Source organism: Culex pipiens, chromosome 2, assembly GCF_016801865.2.
Source record: "Culex pipiens pallens isolate TS chromosome 2, TS_CPP_V2, whole genome shotgun sequence".
NCBI lineage: Eukaryota > Metazoa > Arthropoda > Insecta > Diptera > Culicidae > Culex > Culex pipiens.
The window spans coordinates 19,881,227-19,904,863 of NC_068938.1; the positions used below are offsets into that span (position 1 = coordinate 19,881,227).

The 23,637-nt window shown below is 35.8% G+C and overlaps 1 protein-coding gene across 6 annotated transcripts in view; it reads left to right on the top strand.

The window, feature by feature from the left end:
• LOC120432460 (uncharacterized) overlaps positions 1 to 18,947 on the top strand; it is a 219,040-nt gene extending 200,093 nt beyond the window's left edge. For all 6 annotated transcript variants that reach the window (XM_039597677.2, XM_052708432.1, XM_039597676.2 and 3 more), the window contains 7 exons: positions 63 to 2,714; positions 6,523 to 6,615; positions 6,937 to 7,085; positions 12,010 to 12,199; positions 12,269 to 12,499; positions 12,565 to 12,757; positions 17,345 to 18,947. In XM_039597677.2, the coding sequence (XP_039453611.1) occupies positions 63 to 2,714; positions 6,523 to 6,615; positions 6,937 to 7,085; positions 12,010 to 12,199; positions 12,269 to 12,499; positions 12,565 to 12,757; positions 17,345 to 17,441 (3,605 nt within the window). In that variant the 3' untranslated portion in view covers positions 17,442 to 18,947. The remainder of the gene's footprint in view (positions 1 to 62; positions 2,715 to 6,522; positions 6,616 to 6,936; positions 7,086 to 12,009; positions 12,200 to 12,268; positions 12,500 to 12,564; positions 12,758 to 17,344) is intronic.
• The last annotated feature ends 4,690 nt before the right edge of the window (positions 18,948 to 23,637 follow it).

Below are 23,637 nucleotides of genomic sequence, written 5' to 3' on the forward strand. Positions count from 1 at the left end.
CTATTCCCAAATGCTGCGCCGCACTATGCGTAAATTACGGTAAATCCCTTAAAACTCTGTAGACTATTCCTGTCCCTATCGAAACTATGTTCCGGCGGCGGCGGTGCCGCCACAGGGCGCGCCAAACAGTCACAACTACTTGAACTGTGCCGCGCCGCGATCGCGTCTCGTGCAAAACTGTGCCATGATCAATCAGATTCAGCAGGAGCTTCCACCGTATCCGAAGAATCTGGGGATTTATGCGGTGAAGGCGGGTGAGGGTGGGAGTGATGAGGAGGAGGAGACGGTGGTTAGGCCGGATAAGTTGGAGTTGCCGGAGCTGCCGCCGGTGCCGGCGGATAAGTTGCGGAAGCATCCGGGGATTTTGAAGAATTACAAGTCGTGTCCGGTGTCGCCGGTGCACGAGGAGCAAGAGTGGAGTATGGTTTCGAGTCAGGATCCGGAAGCGGGCCCGTCGAATGAGAGTGGGAGGACGCAACGGCAACGGCAAGGTCGTCACTCGATGTATTACGAGGACGCGAAGACGATCCTGGATATGATCCACTCGGACACGGAGAAGATGATTAAGGAGATCACGAGCAAGTACGGGGATTTGGACGAGATGGAAGCGAATGTGCCGGAACGGCAACCGGCGATTGAAACGGGGGAGCCGAAGCGACTGGAAGTGGTAAACAAAACTCTGGAAGGCCTAAAGCACACCGCCCGTAAGGAACGGCACGAGCACGGCTTCCTGTCGGAGGACGATCCGAACTTTAGCTCCGACTCGCTAGAAGACTGTAGTTTAGACTTAGACGTAGGAAAGACTGAGCCCAGCAGGAGCAAACGCAATACCTGTGCCAAACATGGCGCCAAGCCGGTTGTGCCACCGCGCCCGGCCGCCATTTCACTGCCAAAGCGGTCCGTTTCGGACTATTTTATGTACGACAGCTTCCAGCAGCCGGTGCCGTACCGAAACGTGTCCCTGTCGGACATCCTGGACGACGACAAAATGAGCGCGGACAATCGATTCCTGGAAACGCAGCGGCACTCTAGCGCGAGCTTCTTCCTCGGCCAGCAGTACCCGGATCGGAAGAGTCAGGAGAGCATCCTGTCGGACGATTACGGCAGCGGTGGAGTCAGCTTCTGCAACAGCATGGAGAGTATCCTGTCGGACGATTCCGAGTGTAAGAGCGCTCCGCTGGAGGTGCTCTTTGGACGGTTCAAACGCGATCGCAACTACAGTGCCAACTACGAGTACAAGGTCGAAGCGTGCAGCAACTCCAAGTCGTACGGATCGAGTCCGAACGCCGGCAGTGGGTTCGACTACTACATGCAGGGTAGCTACTTCAACGCGCCGGAAAGTTACGCGTACGACAACCTCGAACCCGCTCGACGAATAGCCGAGTCCCGCTCGCCCCAACACAAACGCCAAGGAGCTCCAGGAATGCCAACCTCCATCAGCTACCCGCGGTTCATCTCCAGCTCCGCACTCGCAGCAGCCGCCGAAGAAGACGAAGACTTCATCCCGTCCCTAACCTCAAAAGCCGCCCAGTACGGCGGTGCCACCGTCAAGAGCCTCAGCAAAGACTTTGCCAACCAGCGCAAGCAGATGAACTCGAACCCGATGTACGCCTGCAACGACGGCAACGAACTGTTTGTCCGCAAGACGGTGAACGCCACCAATCAAATCACCCGGTCGGACATCTTCGGAAACGAAGCGTCCGTGTACGTGATGAAGAAGTCGTGCAGCTTTGAGATCGAGATGGGCGGTCGGAGGATCGCTCGGAACTCGAAAAAGTTCGAGCAGAATCTGCAGCGGTTCGAGCAGGAGCGGCAGCTCTCGGACCGGTATCAATTTGGTGGGACGCTGGAGATGGACTACGTGCCGCACAAACCTCCGGTGGCGCACCGCAGATCTGCAAGCATGAAGGGACGGGGCAGGGCGCGATCAAAAGAAAAGTTCAACACGATCATCGGCCAGATGAGCGGCGTAGGAGAGGACGGCAAGCTGAGGGATTTCGTCAACAAAGACTACATGCCAAAAGACACCAGCACCGCCAGTTGTTCAAGAACGCACAAAAAAGACCCCAGCGAGGAAAAGTCCTTTGAAATCTACGTCGCGGAAAAGGGAGTCTGCGAAGACGACAACATGGACAGCCTGGAACTGCTCACCAAACCCGATCTGCACAAAGAAAACTCGGTGGACTCGCTGGACGACACCCACCAAACCGACATCCCAGTCAAAGGCTCCTCCCAACTCGAACACCTCATCGACTTCAACCTGCTCTCCTCAGTAGAATACAACAAGTTCCTCGACATCGAAAAGAAGATCGACATCATCAACAAGCTGGTCGAGCTCGAAGAGCGCAAGCTCGAGCAGGAACGCGTCACCAAAGAACACCGCATGCGCCCCTTCGAGTGCGACTCCCGCCAGAAAGGGTACGTCAAAAGCCTCACCGAGAACTTTGACAAGATCGCCAAGGAGGCGCAGGAAGAGCTGGAAAACGAAAAGAACTGGCATCTGGCGGTGCGCGCCAAAATGAAGCGCAACTTTAGCCTGCCGGATGTGCTCGAGGGGGCCAAGTTTCAGTCGATGGATTTCAGGGACGAAGACTACGGGGATGATGAGGACGACGAGGACGACGACGATCTGTACAAGCAAAAGGACGAGGAGGAACTGTCCGAGAAGGACGAACACTCGCTGGGAGGCGGAGGAGGCGGAGGAGGAGGTGAAGGTGTGACAATGATGTAATTTTACACTGTACAGTATTTGGATGTGTTCGCATTTCAGTTGTCCTATTCCCGACTTGTTCTTCTTTTGTGGAATAGTGACTTTCGTTTACATTTCTGGATGTGTTTCTTCATTTTGAATTCGAGCAAACACACGTTGTGTTTGGAGCGCGCGCAGTTCGAATGTTGTTGCATGGAAGTCTCTTTTTTTGTTTTGTTTCCGCTTCTTGATTCATTTTAATGTTGCTTCTGTAGTGTCTTGTAGGATGCCCTTGGGCCAAGCTTCCGTTTCTGTTGCTGTTTCTTGTAGAGTAGGAAAACTGTTCTGGCATGCCATTGAGACCGTCACTGTTGTTGGTGAAGTTGGTGATGTTGTGATTTTTCAGGATATCTTGTTTTCCAAAAGAATAAGAAAAATGCCTATCATTTTAATTCATTACTTATTCAACTTGATTTGTTCAAAACAAGGCTAATGAGCAATAAAACAGAAAAAAACGATTGTTTTGAAATAAGCTAAAAAAATGTTATTTTCATGTGGATTGCATTATTACAATGATGCAGTTTTATTTTAATTTGTGTTGTGTGGATTTTCATAGAAACTTCACTGCCGCTCTAATCTAGTCCGTCCCATATGTAAAAACAGCAAGCCGAGAAAAACGCAAAACATTTGTCCCGCCCATAAGGCTACGTGTTAGAATTTTCGAAAAAAGTGAAATTTGCTACGATTTTCTGGAACAAACTACTAAATATTATTGGTTTTTTCTGATAGTTCACATGATTTTGAACCAAACTGTATCATTAACTCAGAATTGACGAAATTGTACATGGGACGGACTTGATTTGATTTGATAAATCAGTACATAGTTTTGAAAAAAAAAAAATTTGCATAAATATTTTTTTCAAGGAATCACATAGCTTAGCCTATATGAGGTGTCTTATGAGATTTTTTGCAAAAATAAAAGAGAATTTTATATCAAATTCCCATTTTTTTTCAACGCTGAAATTTTATTTTTTTCAATTGTTGATATATTAAAATTTATTGATATTTTATTCTTTTCTATATATTTAAAGATATTTTATTCTTGAACTTCGAGTTTGTTTTTTCATACTTACAATTTTAAGTCGCAAAATTGGATGACACTTTTATTTACTTTGCTTTGATTGAACTGTAAAAATTACCTAAGAGTTCCAAAAACTTGTATTTTGTAAATGATTTATGAAACAATCACACCAAGTTAAAATTTGGTTAAAATAAAAAAAATAATTGTTTGCAAATTGTAAAAAAAAACTTTTCGAAGCATAAAGATAACTTGTTATTTTTCAATAACTGAGTTAAAAGATTTGATTCAGTATTTCGCAACATTGAATAAAGTTTTAGACAAATATAGTTGATAAACAATACTATGTTAATTGAAAAAGTGAAATAAATAATTATGGATTTTTAATCTAAATTTTAAATTAATTCATGATAACTCCTATATGTTTGGTTTTAAATCATTTGTTACTTGTTATTTAATTGTTTGTATTGTAAATTTATCTTAATTTAAAAAAGTGTAAAACTGTCATATTTTTTTGTGTTTTCGGATTTTCTGAAATTTCCGACAAATACGTATTTGTATAATATTTTTATTTAATTTTATTGTCTTGTTTTGAGATCCAAATTTCCGTAGCTTAAAATCAATATTTGTTCAAGCTAAATAAAAAAATATTTTTGAATTTTTAAATTATTGAACATTCAATATTACGGCCTTTTAAAATGTTAGTCTTCATTCAAAATTTTTGAAATTTTTTTTTTCGAAAAGATCGGAAAATTTTACGAATGTTTCATGTTTTAGCATTGTAAATCGGACCATTAGTTGCTGAGATATCGACATTAGAAAATGGTGGGTTGTTTGGGTGAGACTTAGAAAACATCAATTTTCTTGTTTTTAAACCTTTGCATAGCAATAGCTCAGCAACTAAGGGTCGTATCAACAAAGTCCGAAAAAACAAAATATAGAGAATTTTCTCAGCTTTTCAAAAATATTTTTTTCAAAGGTGGGCAAACATGGGCACTTTTTAAAAAAATCAATAACTGCGACTATTTTGAAAAATGTTACATAAAAATGGTTATAACTTGAAAACGGTGCACTTTATCAAAATTTCACTAGAGTACTTTTTGATTGCAAATTCAATTATACATCGAAAAATGAAATTGAAAAATTTTTGCGACCAATATTTCGATTTTTTGAAAAAATTGTATTGATTCAAACAATCATAACTCGGTCAAAGATTTTTCGCCCATTCTGGAAATTTCTGAAAAGTTGGCATTTGATGTTTCACATATCATTTTTTTATGGACAGCTGCCAAATTTGTATGGAAAATTATATGGACAAACTAATGATGAAAAATGGCTTCTTCGGGCATACCGAAGGCACCAAAAAAGTTTCAGCCGGATTGAAAAATACAAAAATTAAAATTAAAGAAAAACATTCATAAAATTAGATTTGAGCAATTATTATTTCACTTTCGAATATCCGCAGAATTCAGAGAATTAACAAAAACACGCTTGATTTCTGGGAATATGAAAAATCTCGAGAATCATCATCCTTCTTTAATTGATGTCTTGAAATTCAAATCCGTAACGATTGTTTTTACAAAATTATTTATTGGCACAATTTGATTTCAATTTAAAAAAATTTATACGGTTGAATAATTACAAAATAAAATCAAATCATTTTCAAATCTATTTTCTTTTTCAAAAATATCAAGAAAATTCTCAAAAATATTTTTTATCTCTGCTTAAATTTTCAGATAATAAGCATAGAGTCGGTATTTTAAGTTTCATCTTAAAATTTGTTTAATAATCAAAAATATTTCATATTTGTTTTTCTAAAAATTAGAAAATATTTTAAAAGTGTGTCATTTTATAAAGAAAACATCTAAGATCGATAATAAACTGACCCGAATGAATTTTGATCTTTTTCAAACCTTTTTTTAAATTTTGTCATTGAAAAAACATCTTTCCTATTTTCCAACTTTAGAAAAAACAAATATTTTTTTTTTTTGAATTCTTTCCTGCTTCTTGCAGAATTTTTTTAACAAAAAATTTTAGATATTAAACAAATTTAAGGAAGAATTGTCATTTTGAAGAAATGTTATGGAAAATGAAGCATAAATTATGAAAATATTCAAAAATGCCAAATTACTATTCCTGAAAAATCACAAATCACACAACCGCTTCTGCTGTTCTAACGACCACAAGTATCATAGTTCTAACGACGTTCCAAAATCCTCAAAACTCTTTAACCAAACCACTTCAAATCCTCCCACTAGTAAATCTAAACCACATTCTCGTAGTCCTTCTTTATGTAGTCTGTGTAGGAAACTTCAAATAAACTCTGTACTCATCGGCATTCTAGCGAATAACTTAATCAATGCACCACTACTCCGTCACAGTTCGATTCAAAGTAGCATCCATTCACGATATCTATCTAGAGCCTGTTTCTTGTATGTAACTAGCAAAAAATTAGCAATCAAAATCATCATTCTACACTGACTTTTTAACTTATATTTCGAATTATACAAATTATTTTTCTAGAAAAGAAAATACCCTAAATTTGATAAAATCCTAAAACGATTTTTTTTCTTTCGTCGTTTGTTCTTCTCTTCCTCCAAAACCAAAATCCAACAATCTAAAAAAACGTGAATATCCCGTTTCCGTCCGAATCCCGCGCGTGCTGTTTGTGTGTGTGCATCGTCCCGAACATCCCGAACATCCCGAAACCTCTTCTTCCCTTTTTTTTCAACCCACGTTCTACTTCCGTGTGTAGGCGGTAATCCCCGAAGCTTAATCTCTGCGCAAGATAGTGATGAGTCATCGATTAGACGTGCTTGCTCGCTTAGTGATTTGAGTATGGGAAAAGGTAAACGACTGATTTTTTTAATTTTTCTTATCAAATGTTACAGGAAAGCGTTACTTTTTTCAGTTTTAATTTTAAGTTACAGTTAACGGTTTGCTTTCAAGTTTTTCTTATTTTTTTTAATCCTTAAGAATCAATCAAATTCTAGTACCGATTTCAAGTGATTCAAATTTTTCATTGACAAAAATCCGTTTTCGAGTGTTTGTTTGTTGAGTTTCAATTTTACAAAATCAAATAATTAGCTTCCTTAGGCTTCCTGAAAAGTAGCATTTTTCCTACTCCCTCTAATTAAGAACAACTAATTAAACCCCTTCTGTTCCTCAGCTGCTAATTACAAACCAGTCCCTAGCAGCCGCAGCACGGTCCAGCGGACTGTCCCCAAGCGCAGCACGTCCTCGGTGGGCAAGGGTGGCGCATCACTGTCCTCCGGCATGGGACTCCGCAGCGTGTCGGTGGGCATGTTGAACCAGGCGGTAAGTTTGATGTTATCTGCATTTAAGTTACAAAAAATAGGAAATTAAGCAATATATGCGTTGTAATGCATTTTGAATATTTTATTACTTTCAAGACAACTCTTAAAATGGAACATATTTTTTAACAATTTTATTTTTTATAAACATCAAGATTTGCAATTTTCAAAAAAAAACAATTTGTTTTCAAAATCAGATTGCAACAGTCCGATTGTTTTTTAATATTTTTTTTATAAAAAAAAAATGTTCAAAATAAATAAAATTAAAAAAAAATAATTTGAGAAGCTTTTGATACAATAAAATTAGAATTGAACCAATCATGACAAAATTAAAACTCATTAAAATTCACCTTTTTAATTTTTTTAAACAACACTATTTATGTACAGAAATTTTACGGAAAATAATTAGGCCACTAGTTTACGAAACAATAATAAATTTTAAAGCAACAGGTTGAAAAATTATGAGTTTTTCAGAACTAGTTATACAGCAATTCCCCACGAAAACAGCATGAAAAAAAAACAAAAGTGCTCGGATCGGGCTCAAAATTTTTCTGGGGGATCCTTGGCCGAAATAATTAAACTCGTATTTTTTTGTTTGGCCATTAGGGTGACCTATGCCATGTTAGGGTGGTCTGAAAAACGGTCATTTTCGTCGATTTCGCAAAAACCACTTTTTTCAAAAAATCATATCTCCGCGCCATTTCATCCGATTTTAGCTGTCCTAGACGCAAAAGAAAGGTGATTAGTTTGGCTATTTGGGAAAAATAGTAAGAAGTTTCAAAAATCTAGCTTAACATTTGAAAAGGTTGAATGAAAACATAAAATGCTGTTTTGAAGGTCTCGGGACCAAAGAGCCTATGTCTGAAAATATTTTTATCGGATTCCTCGGAAAATTTCACATAACATATCAAAAAATGGTGAAGTTATGTTTTCGATACTCTGAGATACGATTTTTTGAAAATAAAAACTGGGTTTTTCGACGCGCCACGCGCAAAAATGGGAAAATGACGAAAACGGGAAAAAATCGACTTTTTTCACTAAAACTGCGATAACTTTAAAATTTCAGCGATGACCTATACATGTTAGGGTACCAAAATTTTTGTAATTAAAAGACGCAACTTTTGGTACCATAACATCTATAGGTCATCGCTGAAATTTTAAAGTTATCGCAGTTAATACTAATAATTAATACTAATCACCTTTCTTTTGCGTCTAGGACAGCTAAAATCAGATGAAATGGCGCGGAGATACGACTTTTTGAAAAAAGTGGTTTTTGCGAAAATCGACGAAAATTGCCATTTTTCGAACCACCCTAACACGGCGTAGGTCACCCTAATGGCCAAACAAAAAAAAATACGGGTCTAATTATTTCGGCCAAGGATCCCCCAGAAAAAATTTGAGCCCGATCGGAGAACTTTTTTTTCGAATCATGCTGTTTTCGTGGGGAATTGCTGTATTTGTATATAGAAATTTAACGGAAAATAATAAGGTCACTAGTTTACGAAACTATAATACTTAAAAAATCAAGTTTCGTACATTATTTTTGGCAACACCTTTCGAATAGGTTTTTAAGATAAACGTGCATGTGTTTAGTCAATTCACCGTTTGATGTCATGATAAGAGAACGGAATGTATTTTCATCTTGCATCTAATGTTGGCATATCAGCACTTAGACGTTTGATTACAGCTGTTGAAAAACGTGTTCAACTAAATTCTAGTAATGAATAGCTCAGTAAGAAGTGAGCAAGCAAGTTTCTATTAAAAGTTTTCTAAAATAATTGTTTTAAATAGTGATTATTGGCCAATTGGACGGAAACTCAACTAAAATTTTGACGAATGTTAACCCATCGATTGATGGATTTGCCTTAGCCAGTCACTCCGTGTATTGTATTTTATCTTTTTAAAGATAAATAAATTTCAATTATATTTTGAATTTAATTCAGTTTACTTCGTAGATTATTGCGTTCAAATTGTTTCATTCAAAGTACAAAACAGTTCAGGGTGACCACTCAAATCGCATTTTCAAATTCCCGTCATTTTTTTTAAATTCCCGTCGACTTTTCCGGAACCTCAAATACTAGCCATTTCTTATCTTAAGAATGATTTTAAACCAAACATTATTTTAAAAAAAGTCAATAACAACCATCGAACAAAATTTAGGAATAAATAAAAAAAAAGCAAATAATTAAAAAATTAGTGCAAATTACTTAACCTACGAATTAGAATTCTAAACAATACTTCACTCAGAGAGATCACTGTGTAGACTGTGTAGAGAGACTTCAACGTGTATTTTTAAAATTGTCAAACATAAAGTTTTTGACACTAACTCGATATGAAAATGTGATGGCAAAAAGATGAAAATAGCTTAATTTTATTTTACTTATTTTTTTCTATCAGAGAAGAGAACGCTTTAAACATTATTATTTAGTATTTCAGTTATGAAGAATTTCAAAATAACTTGTAATTCGTTTGGTACTCTTTCTTATTTTGTAAATTTTGATATTTGATTTTTTTAATCAACGTTGATCAACTATCTTAAATGAAGACTTCATGTTTAACAACTAATTTTATGCGAATTTTATGGTTGACAAATTCGTTAAACATATTTGTAATAATTAAACCAAAATTTCTTAAAATTATTTTTTGCAGTTTAATTGCCATTCCAAGATTTTCCATGTTTTTATTCAGAACGAAAAAACGTTTGGATAGTATTCGATATTTCAGTTTTCCGACAACTGAAAATCACTTATCCGTAGTAATTTACCCATACTAACAAAATGTGGAAGGGAATCAAACATTTGAAAAAAAATCTTTGAACTGACTTAATGAATTTTGTTCAACATTTGAAAATATTTAGGGGCAGGGGGGGCTGAATGGACCGCCTAAGTAAAATGCGCCAAAAAACATAGAAAAACATACAAATTTATGAATTCAGTGTAGTAGGCTTATGCTTTGGGATGTTTCCTTCAAAGTTGTATACTTGGTTGATAATTTTTTTACTTACAACTATTTTTGATGCATTTAAAAAAAAATGAATTTTTCGACTATTTTTCCAGGGTGCGGGGCAGAATGGGCCACCTTAGAAAACAAGCCATTTCGTCTAATACAACGTTGAAGGGAGATAATAAATGACTTATGGGATCTTTCTAAAATAGTTTTCATGAAGTTAGACCACTTTTATAAAAATAGTCACTTACCAAAACAATTTTTTTGAAAATAGTGTTAATATGTTGTAATAAAACACTATTTTTACAAATAAGCATCAAAACAAGAAAACAATGAACTAATGTTGCATTAAACGTGATTTTGTGAAGCTACAAGGAGTAAAATTATCCATTTAGCTCAAATATTTTGACTTTTCATTGTTTTTATAAGGCAGGAAAAGGGTGGTCTATTCTGCCCCCAAGTGGATTTTAATTTAACACTTCCACCACCAAGCCTCTAAATGATTTGAAGGTTCCGTTGTTGTTTGTTTAGCTTGGTAGTAACATCTAGTAACATTATAAGCATTGAACGGACTTTTTCAAACAATCCAACTTTTCAGAAAGCTTATTTAAAAACCACAAAATAAACAACATTTGCATGGTTTTGTCAATAAATTTACATTTTTGCTCATAATTCGAAAAATACAATGAATTGAAACGTCGTTTTCGGTATGGTGATGTTATTTGACGTACTTTATAAGACCCTTGCCTTGGGACCATCCACAAACCACGTGGACACTTTTTTGGTAATCTCAACCCCCCCCCCCCCCCTCGTGGACAATAGTCCATACAAAAAAAATCTTTTTTGTATGGAGCGTGGACAATCGTCATACCCGCCCCCCCCCTTAAAGTGTCCACGTGGTTTATGGATGGTCCCCTTACAGTTGGTCTAAATCCATTCTAAAGCCCAAAACCAAGGGTGGCCCATTCTGCCCCCCTGGTCCATTCTGCCCCCACTGCCCCTACCACATAGAAAACTACTACCAAACTCAGTTTGGAATCGTTTTTGAATATTCAAGCCATAATCATTGAAAGCTCTGTTTGCATATTGGTTTTTAATAAGCTTTGTTTATATTTAAAATAATATGTTTAATAAACTGAGATAAATTGTTATGATAATTATTCATTCATAACATATCTGATGAAAATCTTTGTCAAATGCATGCCATCAGAATCATCCATCATTTTTCAGGATTTTTAAAGTTTCAAATAGCCTTTTCATGCTCAAATAGATTAAAACAGTGAAAGAAACCATAAATTAAAAAAAAAAGTTTCTAAAAAAGAATTGAATGAAATTTATTTTGAAAATTGTACAAAATATTCAAAATTATTCAAGAGTTAGAAAACAATTTTCAAACATGCTTGCTTGGAATTCCCGACTTTTTGTGAAAAAATCACAAATTCCCGACTTTTTCCCGATTTTTCTCAGATTTTGGCGAATTCAAGACTTTTTTCCGACTTTCCCGATTTCCCGACTTGAGTGGCCATCCTTAGTTTAATACAGAGATTTAGGGGTTTTCTCTCCAGTAAGTTATGTTATCCAAAAAATATAAAAATTGAAAATACAAGTCATGGTTACAACATCTGGATAAAAAAAAACAAGTCCAGTCCAGATGTGTTGCACACATTGGGTTCCAAGATATCTCAGTAAAATGAGGAAAATATTTTTTTGCAAATCATTTTTTTTGCGGCATTGTACATCGGAATTTCGTGAAAATACAAAATATTTTAAAACGAGCCCAAACTTGTTAAATACGATTATAAAAGCAGGGAAATACTTTTCATTTACATTGTTTTCAGTTGATAAGGCTTCTATTTACATGGAAATTTAAAGTCATTAGGAAAACAAAAAGTTTTTGCCCCCTAATTTTTCAAGGGCGATCTTGACATAAACTTTGAAAAATACTTGCAACGGCCTAAATCATTTCATCCACTTTTTTCCAGAGTGACTCCGAACCGGAGCCTCCGTCTTCGCGGGGCGGACTCATGAAGCCAACCATCAGCTCCCAGAACAAGGTGAACGGTTCAACGCCCGTCGGCAACGGTGGCGGCAGCGGCGGCAAGTACATCAACCCCCGTTCTGCGGCCGGCATCATCAGCCGACGGAAGGGCCTCCAGAGTGCGTACAGCAGTGGTAATTATTGAAAATTTTATTTATTATTGAAGAAAATTTTAACTAAGATTTTTTTCCGCTAATTTTCAGTGAACATCTCCTCCGCCGGCCAGGACGAGTCCAGCTCGGAGGAATCGCCGACGAGCACGGTCAGTCCGGCGCCAACCAAGCCGGCGGTTCCACCGCGGCCCCGAAGCATCGCGATGGAGCACAAACGGATAGCGAACGTGAATGCCACCCTGAACGCGAAGAAGGCGGTGCCCAGCACCAACATGGAGATGGAAACGATGATCAAGGACGGCGACCTGGACAATGCGGACTGTGAGATATAAATATTAAATATATTTAAGGATTTTTGAAAATAAGGTGAGTTTTTTTGTTTTCAGTGACCAACCAGCTCTGCTCCAACATTATCAACCAGCTGGTGCAGACGACGACGTCGGTGATTCAGCTGCACCAGCGGCTCAAGTCGAACGACGAGTCCGGCGGCGGCAGCGGCCGGAACAACTCGCTCATGATCAAGGAGCTGGAGAATGCGGTCATCATGACGCAGAACATGCTGACCAAGGTTACCAACAGGTAAGTGTTGCGTAGAACCAAATTAAGTAGAAATTTGATTTCCCGAAAAACACTTAAATTGAATTCGCTGCATTTTGAAAATATTTTTAAAAATTGGATTGCTCGGCAGTATAAATATCTTACAGTTTAAAAAACTGAAAAAAGAATAGCCAAACCAATATTTTCAAAATGCAGCGAATTTGAAAGCAAAGTGACACCGACAGGAACGTCATGTACCTAGAATGCATAAAATTGGCCACCGAATAAGCGCTTCCCTAACACGGATGTGAACTTCAAGTACGTAGAAATCATTCGATGGAAATTCAGCATTCCCCAAACTAAACTAACGTGAACTACATTTTTAAATGCTTTTAGTCAAACATGTATCTTTTTCATGGCTTACACGGACATTTTTTTCTCAAAACGGAGCTTTTAAGATAATTTTTGACTTCAATAATTTTTATTCATGTTTTAAGGTTTACTACAGGCCAAGGATTGATACCTAAGAGCATGCAATGGCACTGACCTTGTTGCGTGCTCTTCGGTTGACGTCCACGTAAGGAACATCCTGGAAGGAGCGAAACTAACTACATCCGTAGTTCTGTTAGATCATCCGAATTATCTTGATCAGAACAGTATAGCTCTGGTTCCTTGCGAGTGTCCTATTTTCTTACCTCCACGTTGGCTTGGTTTTCATGATGACCTAGCTGGTGGCCTGTGGAAACGGATCGTAAACCTTTGACCACCGCGGGTCAGAGTCGAGACGGCTAAAAGAAAGGGGCGCGACAATGTGGGAAAGGGAAGTAATTTGTGATTGTAGACGGTATTGTTTCGATTCGCAGTATGTTGAGTCAACTGCTGGGGATGTACCTGAAACATCGCACAACGGGGTTTCTCTTCTCTTCATTCTCAGCTACCACCTATCTCCTTTTTTATTTTGCTCTACTGATTCTCAATTCTTCACTGATTCTTCTATTTAATATCCATCATTTGATTTTGATTTTACTACCTAACTTTTGATTCTCTTTTCTCTCAAAGCTATTCCACTCTTTTTTACCAATTGATACTGCTGTAACAAATTTTGTTTTTTTTTCCTTAAAAATATACTTTTCCTTAATGTACTAGTAATATCAAGTCTATTTATTTATTTGAATAATTCTTTATCTAATACATCTAGCTTCTCATTTTATTCTTTAAAATACGATCATCATTCTCTTACAATTGATACTTGATTTTTATAAAATAAATTCTCTTTTACTGTCTATTGTTTTCAATCTTCACCCTTTTTTTTCAAACAAGTGTGGTTTGAGCCCTTACTAAATATATGGAATGGTTAAAGGATTAACACAAATATTACTATTGTATTTTTGGTAAACTTTTATAACATGCTTAGGACTAAAATATTGTAACAAAACACCGCGACAAAAGAAATAGCAACATATAAACACGACTCAACACTAGGAAAGATTTCAGGAGAAAACAATACACAGTAAAATAACAACTAGTTTTTGAATTCAAACTAAAAATAAAACAGTACTTGCTTTAATGAAAATTGATAGGCACACTATAAATGGTTAGGCGCTTATACTTACATCAAACCCTACGTAATGTACCACCCCCGGCCGAGTTAAAATGCGTAACCGGAAAAGAAGGTGTGCATGCCTGGCACGAACACTCAAAGCGTGTTCTAGTGTGCTGCTCGTACTGACTCAGAGCAAGGGTGAGATGTAGGTGTAAGGGCAGTGCGTGTTCGTCGGGAACCTGGTGCATAAGATCGGTCAAGGCCCGTTCTTACACTGAAAATTGCGAATTGCGAGTTTTAAGGTTTACTACAAATTCTTTTTTACATAACGAGTGAATCAGATCTTTTTCTTCATCTATAATTTTTATCCTGATGTACTATATAAGTTCGATTTGATTGTATGCTTCCGCTGAACGCGTGTTGTTTTCCGGTTTTACCGTGTAGGACCACCGAAAAGTTGGAATGTTTATGTCCCGTGTGCACACTGTCCGAAATTTCGATCACCTTGATGCGCATCAAGTATGGGTCCAAATTTCCAATCAGTATGTTTTTTTCTTCGATGTAACGCGTTTGGATCTCTTGGTTTAGGGAATTAGCGTAAGTTGACAATATTTGAGCCATTTTCAAGTAAAGTCGAAGCGAAAACTTTTCTGTTGGCAATTTGATTCTCTGGTCACCCAGTGAACTGCGATTTGTTTGGCAGGCTATAAAAATCTTGCATGTCAAACGACGGGATTTTAAAGTCATTGTTTTGTTTTAGACATAACGATGCTTCTGTGCTAACTGAATAGGAATCCCAGCAAACTTCGTACTAGAGAGCACGGAAGGCATCGTTAGTTAACATGACGAATAGCGTGGTAAAAAAAACTAAAATCAGCACAGTTGGTAGCCAACTTTCCAACGTAGTTCACGAAGCTGAATGACATTATCCAGTGCACAAAAAAGTGCAAATTTGAAAATTACCTTCTCCGATCCTACTCAAATTTGATACTACCAAAACATGCAAAAACCCCGATTTTTTTTGAATTTCCCAAAAAATCGAGTTTTTGGCCTTTTTTGAGCGAACCTCTGATCTTCAAACGGCGATAGCTCAAGAACCACAAATCTTAGAAGGTTGGTCTTAGACTCAATTTTGAAGGATACTGGGGTTTTTTTTGGGGGAGGTACACAAATTGTCTGATTTGAATGAAATTCGGGTTTCTTGCATGTTTTGATAGTATCAACAGCCCTGCCAAATTTGAGCAGCATCGGAGAAGGTAATTTTCAAATGTTGTTCCGCTTCAGATGGAATGACCCAGCTCAACTAGGCCAGCTGCTGCAGAATTCTGCATTTTCGTGAAGCTTTGCTCGTAGGGGTTATTTTGGTCCCTGATCACGAATCCGATATCCATTTTTCGATATCTCGTGACGGAGTGGCGATACGACCCCTTTCATTTTTCTGAATTTTTACTAAGAGAACAATTCTCTACCAAAACCGGAAATGGATTTTGTTTGTATTTTTTGATTTGGCTCAAACTTTGTGGGGGCCTTCCCTATGACCAAATATGCTATTTGGTGTCATTGGTTCACCCATACAAGTCTCCATACAATTTTGGCAGCTGTCCATACAAAAATGGTATGTAAATATTCAAACAGCTGTAACTTTTGAGTGAATTTTCTGATCAATTTGGTGTCTTCGGCAAAGTTGTAGGTATTGTTGAGGACTTTTGAGAAAAAAATAGGTACAAGGAAAAAAAAATTTGCAGATTTTTTATCAACTTTTTTTTTACTAAAACTCAATTTCCCAAAATACGTATTTTTTGATTTTCGAGATTTTTTGATATGTTTTAGGGGACAAAAATCCGCAACTTTTGAGCCATAGAGAAACATGGTCAAAAAATCTGCCGCCGAGTTATGAATTTTTGAAAAAATAGTGATTTTTGTAAAAAATCGAAGTTTCATGCAAAAACAAGTTTGACATTATTTTTTAAAATTGAATTTGCAATCGAAAAGTACTTTACAGATTTTTTGATTAAGGGCTCCGTTTTCAAGATATAGCCACCGAAAGTTTGATTTTAGCGAAATATTTGCAGTTTTTCATTTTTTAAAAATAGTGACCATGAGTGACCATTTCTAAAAATATTTTTTTTGAAAAGTTCAGAAAATTTGCTATAAAATTGTCTAAGAGACATTGAAGATTGGACCTCTGGTTGCTGAGTTACAGCGGCTTAAAGAAAAAGAAACACGAAAATTGAAGTTTTTCAAGTCTCACCCAAACAGCCCACCATTTTCTAATGACGATATCTCAGCAATTAATGGTCCGATTTTCAATGTTAATGCATGAAACATTCGTGAAATTTTCCGATCTTTTCGAAAAAAATATTTTGAGATTTTTTAAATCAAGACTAATATTTTACAAGGGCCAAACATTGTATAATTCGAAAAGTTCAGCTTATTTTGCATAAGAATGACCCTATGGACGATTATTGTGGCCTCGGATTCGTGATCAGGGACCAAAATTACACCTTAGAGCAAAGTTTCACGCAAATCGAAGAGGGGTGGGGGAAACTTTTCCCGGTGAGTTGGTAGAGAACTACCCTAATAAAAAGGAAAATCATAGATGTGAAAAGGCCAATTCGGATGGAGAGCAAATCGAGCTCGGTATCCCCTCATAAAGACTGGTAGTAAGTATGAAGTATGTGAAGTATGTCAATGCGGATGAAACAAAAATTCTCCTCACAAGGTCAAAAAGAGACAGATGGTTGAAAGAAGCAACAAAAGAACAGAAAATCAAAAATAAGAAAGAATCAATGCGGACGAGAATTAAGTTGAGCGCAGTATCCCGTGACAAAGACCGTTTGAAAAAGCGCTGAGAAGAGAAGAGAAAGTCAATGCGGATGGAGAGCAAATAGGATTCTCCTCTCACAAAGACATCAGTTAATATATGGATTTAAAATGAGCTGATCTCACCAAATTCCTTGATAATTGCTTGCATTTCTTCTAGAATCGGGCCCAATTCCTCATGCATTTTTTTCTTGATGTTTTAAAAATATTTTTAAAGAAAAAAGAAGTGGAGATATTTATTGCTTCATTTTGATTTATTTCAGAAACCTCGGCGGTGACCTCAACAACAGCACCAGCATGTACGAAAAGTGCAACGACATCCTGAACCAGGTGCAGAAACACGTGAACAACAGCGGCTGATCGTAGAGATGAACGCGAGAATCTTTTTTTTCCTTTTTTTAGGTTAGGTCAAAACGGGGTGTGTATGTGTGCGTGTTGATGTAGCGTGTGTTTGCGTTTCGTTGTCATTGTGTGTGCGCCTTGAAGGAACTGTTTTTTGGAATTGTAACTATAGGAAGAAATTGTAATAAAAATGTGCTTAAAGAGGAATTTTGATGGAGTGTGTGCGAGCGCGCTGGAATTGTAAAATGCTAGAAGGAAAAGAAAAATAACAAAAAGTTTCGTCCAATTTAGTTGTTAGTGTGTTAATTTTACGCGGCAGTGTTTTTTAAGTGTAGTGGAGCAGTAAATTGAAGAAGAAGAAAAAAAACGTTACGTTAGATATCATCCTGTTGGAGGTTTCGGATTAAGGGTAAAAAACGCCATATCTAGATTTGTTAGTTGAACTTAAAGTACGACTTTCTTTACACAGTCCCGTTATTCGTCTCGGTTATGTTAGTCAGAGCAAGAGTAAAAGAGATAGAGAAGGAGAGTTAGATGAATCGTTTTAGCGCTTTCAGCTTGTTTTAAATTAAATTATTAACGATTTGTATTTTTTAGGGAAGGAGAAGTATTTTTTGTTTTACTGTTTAAAAGGTAGTTGCGGAGGGACGTTGCGTATGCAAAAATTTCAGGGTAAATTGGTGGAAAGTTGATTGCTCTGCTTCATAGCAATTTCATGCCAAGAGGCCGTTGCAAATTTTGGCATGAAATTGCTGCGCTTCGTCCCTCCAAAAAAGTTAACGAAATTAATGTTAATATCACTAGCTGTACAGTAGATTCTAATTTTCCGTAAACATTAACTTGTTTAACAACAAAAACCATTATTCTAGCTCTTTGGATGGTAACAACACATGAAATAACCACTTAATTACAATTAAATCATATTGATTTATCCTACTAAACGTAAGCAAAGTTTTTGGAGAGAACGAGAGAAAGGCGAAACTTTCCAATACTCAGTAATTCCTCCCCCTAAAGTAAAATCAGATTAAACAAATATCTCTTCCCCCCTCTTCGTGCGTGTGTGTCCACAGAATGTGATTCTGAACCCGAAACGATGCCAACAATTTATATCATTCGAATACAACAGAGCTAAGCCTATCTCTATTTAAACGAGGAATTAAAGAAATCTTAATCGTATTGGACGAATAATTCTAAAACGCTACAAACCTCAAAAGTCAATACACACTTACACATACAAAAGAGAAAAAAGTTCAACATGAGAAAGTGATTTCAACAACTTTGCAACTTTCCAAAAACTTTCACACAATTCACACCTCATCGCAGTAACCTCGTCGAAAGTTAATAAACAAACACTAAAAATATTCATGCAACTAACTAAAATGCAACAACATTAAACAAAACACAACACACACAACAATCGAAGGCTATTAACTTTTAGACTAGTAGCAAACAAAAAAAACGTTTACCTATAGCTTTTTACTATTTAAGCTTAATTTAATTCTAAACAATATCCATTTGACTAAGCCAGCAACAGCAGCAGCAGAAGACGACGAAACTGAGAATTGAAGTGAGGTTAAACAAAAACAGCGCTTATGAGAAAAAAACAAATCAAAGGGACTTGATGAACACATGAATTCAAGAGTTTTTTTTGAAAAGGTCCTATAAACAAAATTTTAAATTTTTGCTTTTTGGGTGTTTTTAGAACCGCCTTGAGTCAGGGGTTTTCAAAAACACCCAAAAAGCAAAAAGTGAAAATTTTGTTTATAGGACCTTTTCAAAAAAAACTCGAGAATTGAGTAGTGAAACAGAGGAACCTCCCCCCAAAAAATAAAAAAAAAGCACTTACAAATAACCAAATAAAGTAAACTGACAAACTAAAAGCAAACAACAACACAGCAAGCGCTGATGGTTCACTACTCGCAACAGTGTTAGTGAGACAAAACTAGAAAGTGAAGGTTTGAGGGCGCGTAACACTTTGAAAATTGTGGAAATGAAGAAGAAAATATATTTAAAAAAAAGTCAAATATTTTAAAAAACAAAGAAAGCATAACCCACACTCTTAGTTTGATTTGCTTTGCCCCTGTTCTGCTTCGAAATCGACTAACTCTGCTTTTCTCCCCGTTAATCTTTGGTAAAGTCTCTGCCCTCAAAGCTGGAGCGAATGCTTTGGGACGTGGCAGACGATGGTGCGGTGCTTGTAATTCTCTAACCCTGTAGGCGTATTCCTTCTTTAGATGGTTGTTTTATAAGGAAGTGCAATTCGAATTGGAAATATTTAACCCCCCTTCCCCTCGAGGTGAAAGCAGGTGAGTAGCGAGTAAAGTTATATCACAGGGGCTGCGCGTACTAATTCTTCTGCATTAACGAAGGCTTGGTAACTTGCAGGGAGCTGTTGTAATAAAATTTATGAGAACAAAAAATCGTTAAACGAAAGAATGAGTATGTAAATAAATGTGAATATTTGATTTGAGACGTTTAAATGTGTAAATAAGATTCGAATAAAAAGATCAGCCGTTGTTGTTCAATTAAAAAAATCGTTTGTTTTTACTTCTTCGAAAACTAACTGAGAATTTCCACGATCAATGCAAAATTGATAATAAAAAAAAGATAGAAAATGTTTTGAGGATCCCTACTCAAACAACTTTCGTCTTGTTGCCCTGTCGAGATCAAAGATGGCAGTTTTTTTTTTCATCCAAGACACGCACCAATTGGAGTAAATGAACGCACGTTTCGTAATGCAGTACTAGAATAATTTCAAACTGAAACATTTCATGTGCTCAAGTAGGGTGTATCTGACATAAAAAATTAAATCAGGTTATCTCTTCAAAATTTTACAATTTTCTTCATTTTCCTTCTCTTCTCTCAAAAATTAATAGGGCTGAGGGACGAAAACACTTAATATTTTTTTTTAAATGAAAATAAATGTTTGATTTGAAATGTTATTCAATAAAAAAGAAAAATGTAGTTTTTTGAGTGCTAAACTTTTGTGAAGAGACCCACTGAAAATTTTGGCTCGAGCCTCAAGTCGATCTGGCTCGAGATCGAGACTGAATCGAGTCGAGGCTCAAGCCAAAATTCTCATTGGGGGATAGGTAAAGGTTTTGAAAATTTGCTTGAGAAATCTAAGTCAAAATTTCAAGAAGGCGCTTTGTTGACGTGATGTTAGGCCGACAAATCAAATTAAAGTTTTTTTATTCTCTTCTATTAAGCCGTTGCAATTGTTATTGAAAAATGTTTTGATATGGTCTATACTCAAGTCCAAACTAAACATTTGTGAGCCTTTTCAAATGTTCAGATTCATTTGAAATTTTCGAAAATATTTTTGTTTTCAGAGATCGGCAAATTTTACGACAGTTTCCTTTTTTCTGAACATGGAAAAATTTATTGGATATTTTCTATCCCATATATTTTTTGTTGTTGTTGTTGTTAATTTATTTATTTTTGGCAGCTTTAACCTTCTTTGTCATTCGATTTGGTGTCTTTGGTCGTGATGTCATGATCGATTTGGTGTCTTTGGTTAAGTTGTACAAGTACAAATTTCATAATTTTTGAATGGCCCAATCTCACCCCCCAAACCCAATGTCACCCCTGATGACGGTATGAAAAATACAAGTGCATCGAAAAAAAAACTCGATTTTTAATTTTTCCCAACAAATTTATTTTCCCAAATTTGTTTCCAAGAGAAAAAAAACAGCAACTTTTAATTTACGATAAAAAAAATGTTCTGTGGATTTTTTTTTGTTAACCACTTACAAAGTAAATTTTAGCTAGAAATTCCAGTTTTTCGATTTAAAAAAAGTTCAGAAAATTTTCTATACACTTGATTGCTGAGATACAGCAGATGAAAAAATAAACAAGACTAACATTGTCAAAAGGCGTAATGTTGAATATTTGGCCTTTTAAAATGTTAGTCTTGATTCCAAAATTCCAAAAAAAGTCAAATACCTGGTGAATATTTGGCCTTTTAAAATGTTAGTCTTGATTCCAAAATTAAAAAAAAAATCGAAAAGATCAGAAAATGTCATACATGTTTTCCTTTTTTTTTAATTGAAATTTGATCATAATTGCTGAGATATTACCATTAGAAGTTGGGAACTTTCCGGTTTCTTTCTTTTACCCGCTATATAACAGCAATCAGGGGTACAATCTTAAATTTTTCTTAGTCATATTTATAGGACATTTTCTGAACTTTAAAAAATATATTTTCACAAGTAAACACTCACTATTTTTAACAATTATAAAACTTAATATTAAAGTTCAAATCCACTTTTACTGCATAAATCTCGAAACGGCACACTTCATCCAAATTTCTGTAAAGAATTTTTCGATAGAAAATTTGTTAATTGCAAATTAAGTTAAAAAATAATCGAATATTCTATTTCAATTACAAGAAAAAAGCAATAGAAGAATAAAAAAATATAAAAAATTAAATTACAATCGGTAAAAAAATATAAAAAATTTAAATTATAAGCCTAGATTTCAACATTTGGATGAAAAAGTGTTTTAAAAAAGCATTTTACACGCGTCCAGTTGCTTTGCAATATAATTAGTTTTCAAAATATCGATGTATTGACGTTTCATGAAAATTTAAAATGTCTTCATGGGAGTTCAAACATGCTAAATATGATAATAAACGCAGGAAAATGCATTTTACCTGGTTTTCGGTTGATTGAACATTAATTTTCATTAAAATTTAGAAGTTTTTCGAAAAAAAAATAAAAAAAATTTTTGCCCCCTGATTATTTAGGCTGACTTTAAAGGGGGGGGGGGAGACATAAACTTTGAAAAATATTTGCAACGGCCTTAGTTGTTTTGCATATCATTAGTTTTGATGATTTTTTATTTCTCGGTGAAAAAAACCTGTGCTGTACTGCACAACGAAATTTCATAAAAAAAATATTTTTGATCAATTATTTTCAGTTGACTAGACATCTATTTCCATTAAGTTTTTTTAATTTTTTTTGCCCGATGATTTTTTGGATCGATTTTGAAGGGGGCGACATAAAACTTTGAAAAATATTTGCAACGTAGGCCGTAGTTTAATAATTTTGTAGTCCAGGTTATCGATATTTTCCGAAAAATACGATTATTTGAACATTCATATCTCCCAAACCAGATTGTGCACCATAACGCACTATGGCTCAGAATTATTTTCAAGTCTCTAAGGCCGTTGCAAATATTTTTCAAAGTTTATGTCAAAGTTTAATCAACTGAAAACCAGTTCAAATGCATTTTCTTGCATTTATAATCATATTTCAACACGGAGTTCAACTTTGAAAACATTTTAAATTTTCATGAAATACCAATGTACAGTCCGACCAAAGTTTTTTTTTTCGCGAAAAAAAATTTCCGTCGATACCTCGATATTTTCAAAACTAATGATTAGAAAGCAACTGGGCGCGTGTAAAATGCATTTTTAAACACTTTTTGAAACCTAGGCTTTTAATTTCAATTTTTATATTTTTTTCATTCATATTCATTTTTAACTTCGACCTTTTGAAAGAACAGTTCCAAGATGTAATGATTTTTAAACTTGTGTTTATTAAAATTCCAACAAATTGTAGCATTAAACTAGTTTGAAAAATAAATATGTAATTTTAAATATTTCAATGCTTATTATATATTGCCAAATTTGTTAAAATTGTCCCATGGTGCACCTTTTCAAGTTCTTCATGATAATAAGACAGATTAAAGAGTGGCTATTTCCCGAAATGATGAGAACTGCCTTCAACATATTTTATTGCAACTTTCTCATCAATATTCATTGAATGCATTTAACATGTTGAAATAGTAGCAATTTTCTCCAAATTCATAAATTTAAATTTTAATGCTCTTCCCAATTATTCGAACGTTTACATCAGAAATCTTGCTATAGAGACCATCAAGACCAATGGTTTCCAAGCAAATCTTCTCGTTTTATGTCTTTTTTTTTAAATAATTTATAAAAGTTCAAAAAAAAAATTGGAATTTTGGAAAAGAGGGAAAAAGCCACTCAAAAGAGCAGCTCAGAAAAGCAGAAAATGAGCGGCTCCTAAAAAAGAGCGGTTTTGCCCACCTCTACTTTTGACAATGCAAGGAGTTACATTCAAATAAAAAATGAAAATTGAAAAATCACAAAAAAAATGCGGGGCCGTAGAGAACTACCGTAAACTGGGGTGACTTTGATAGTTCAGGGTGACTTTGATATGTTTTTCAAATGCCTGTCAAATTAATA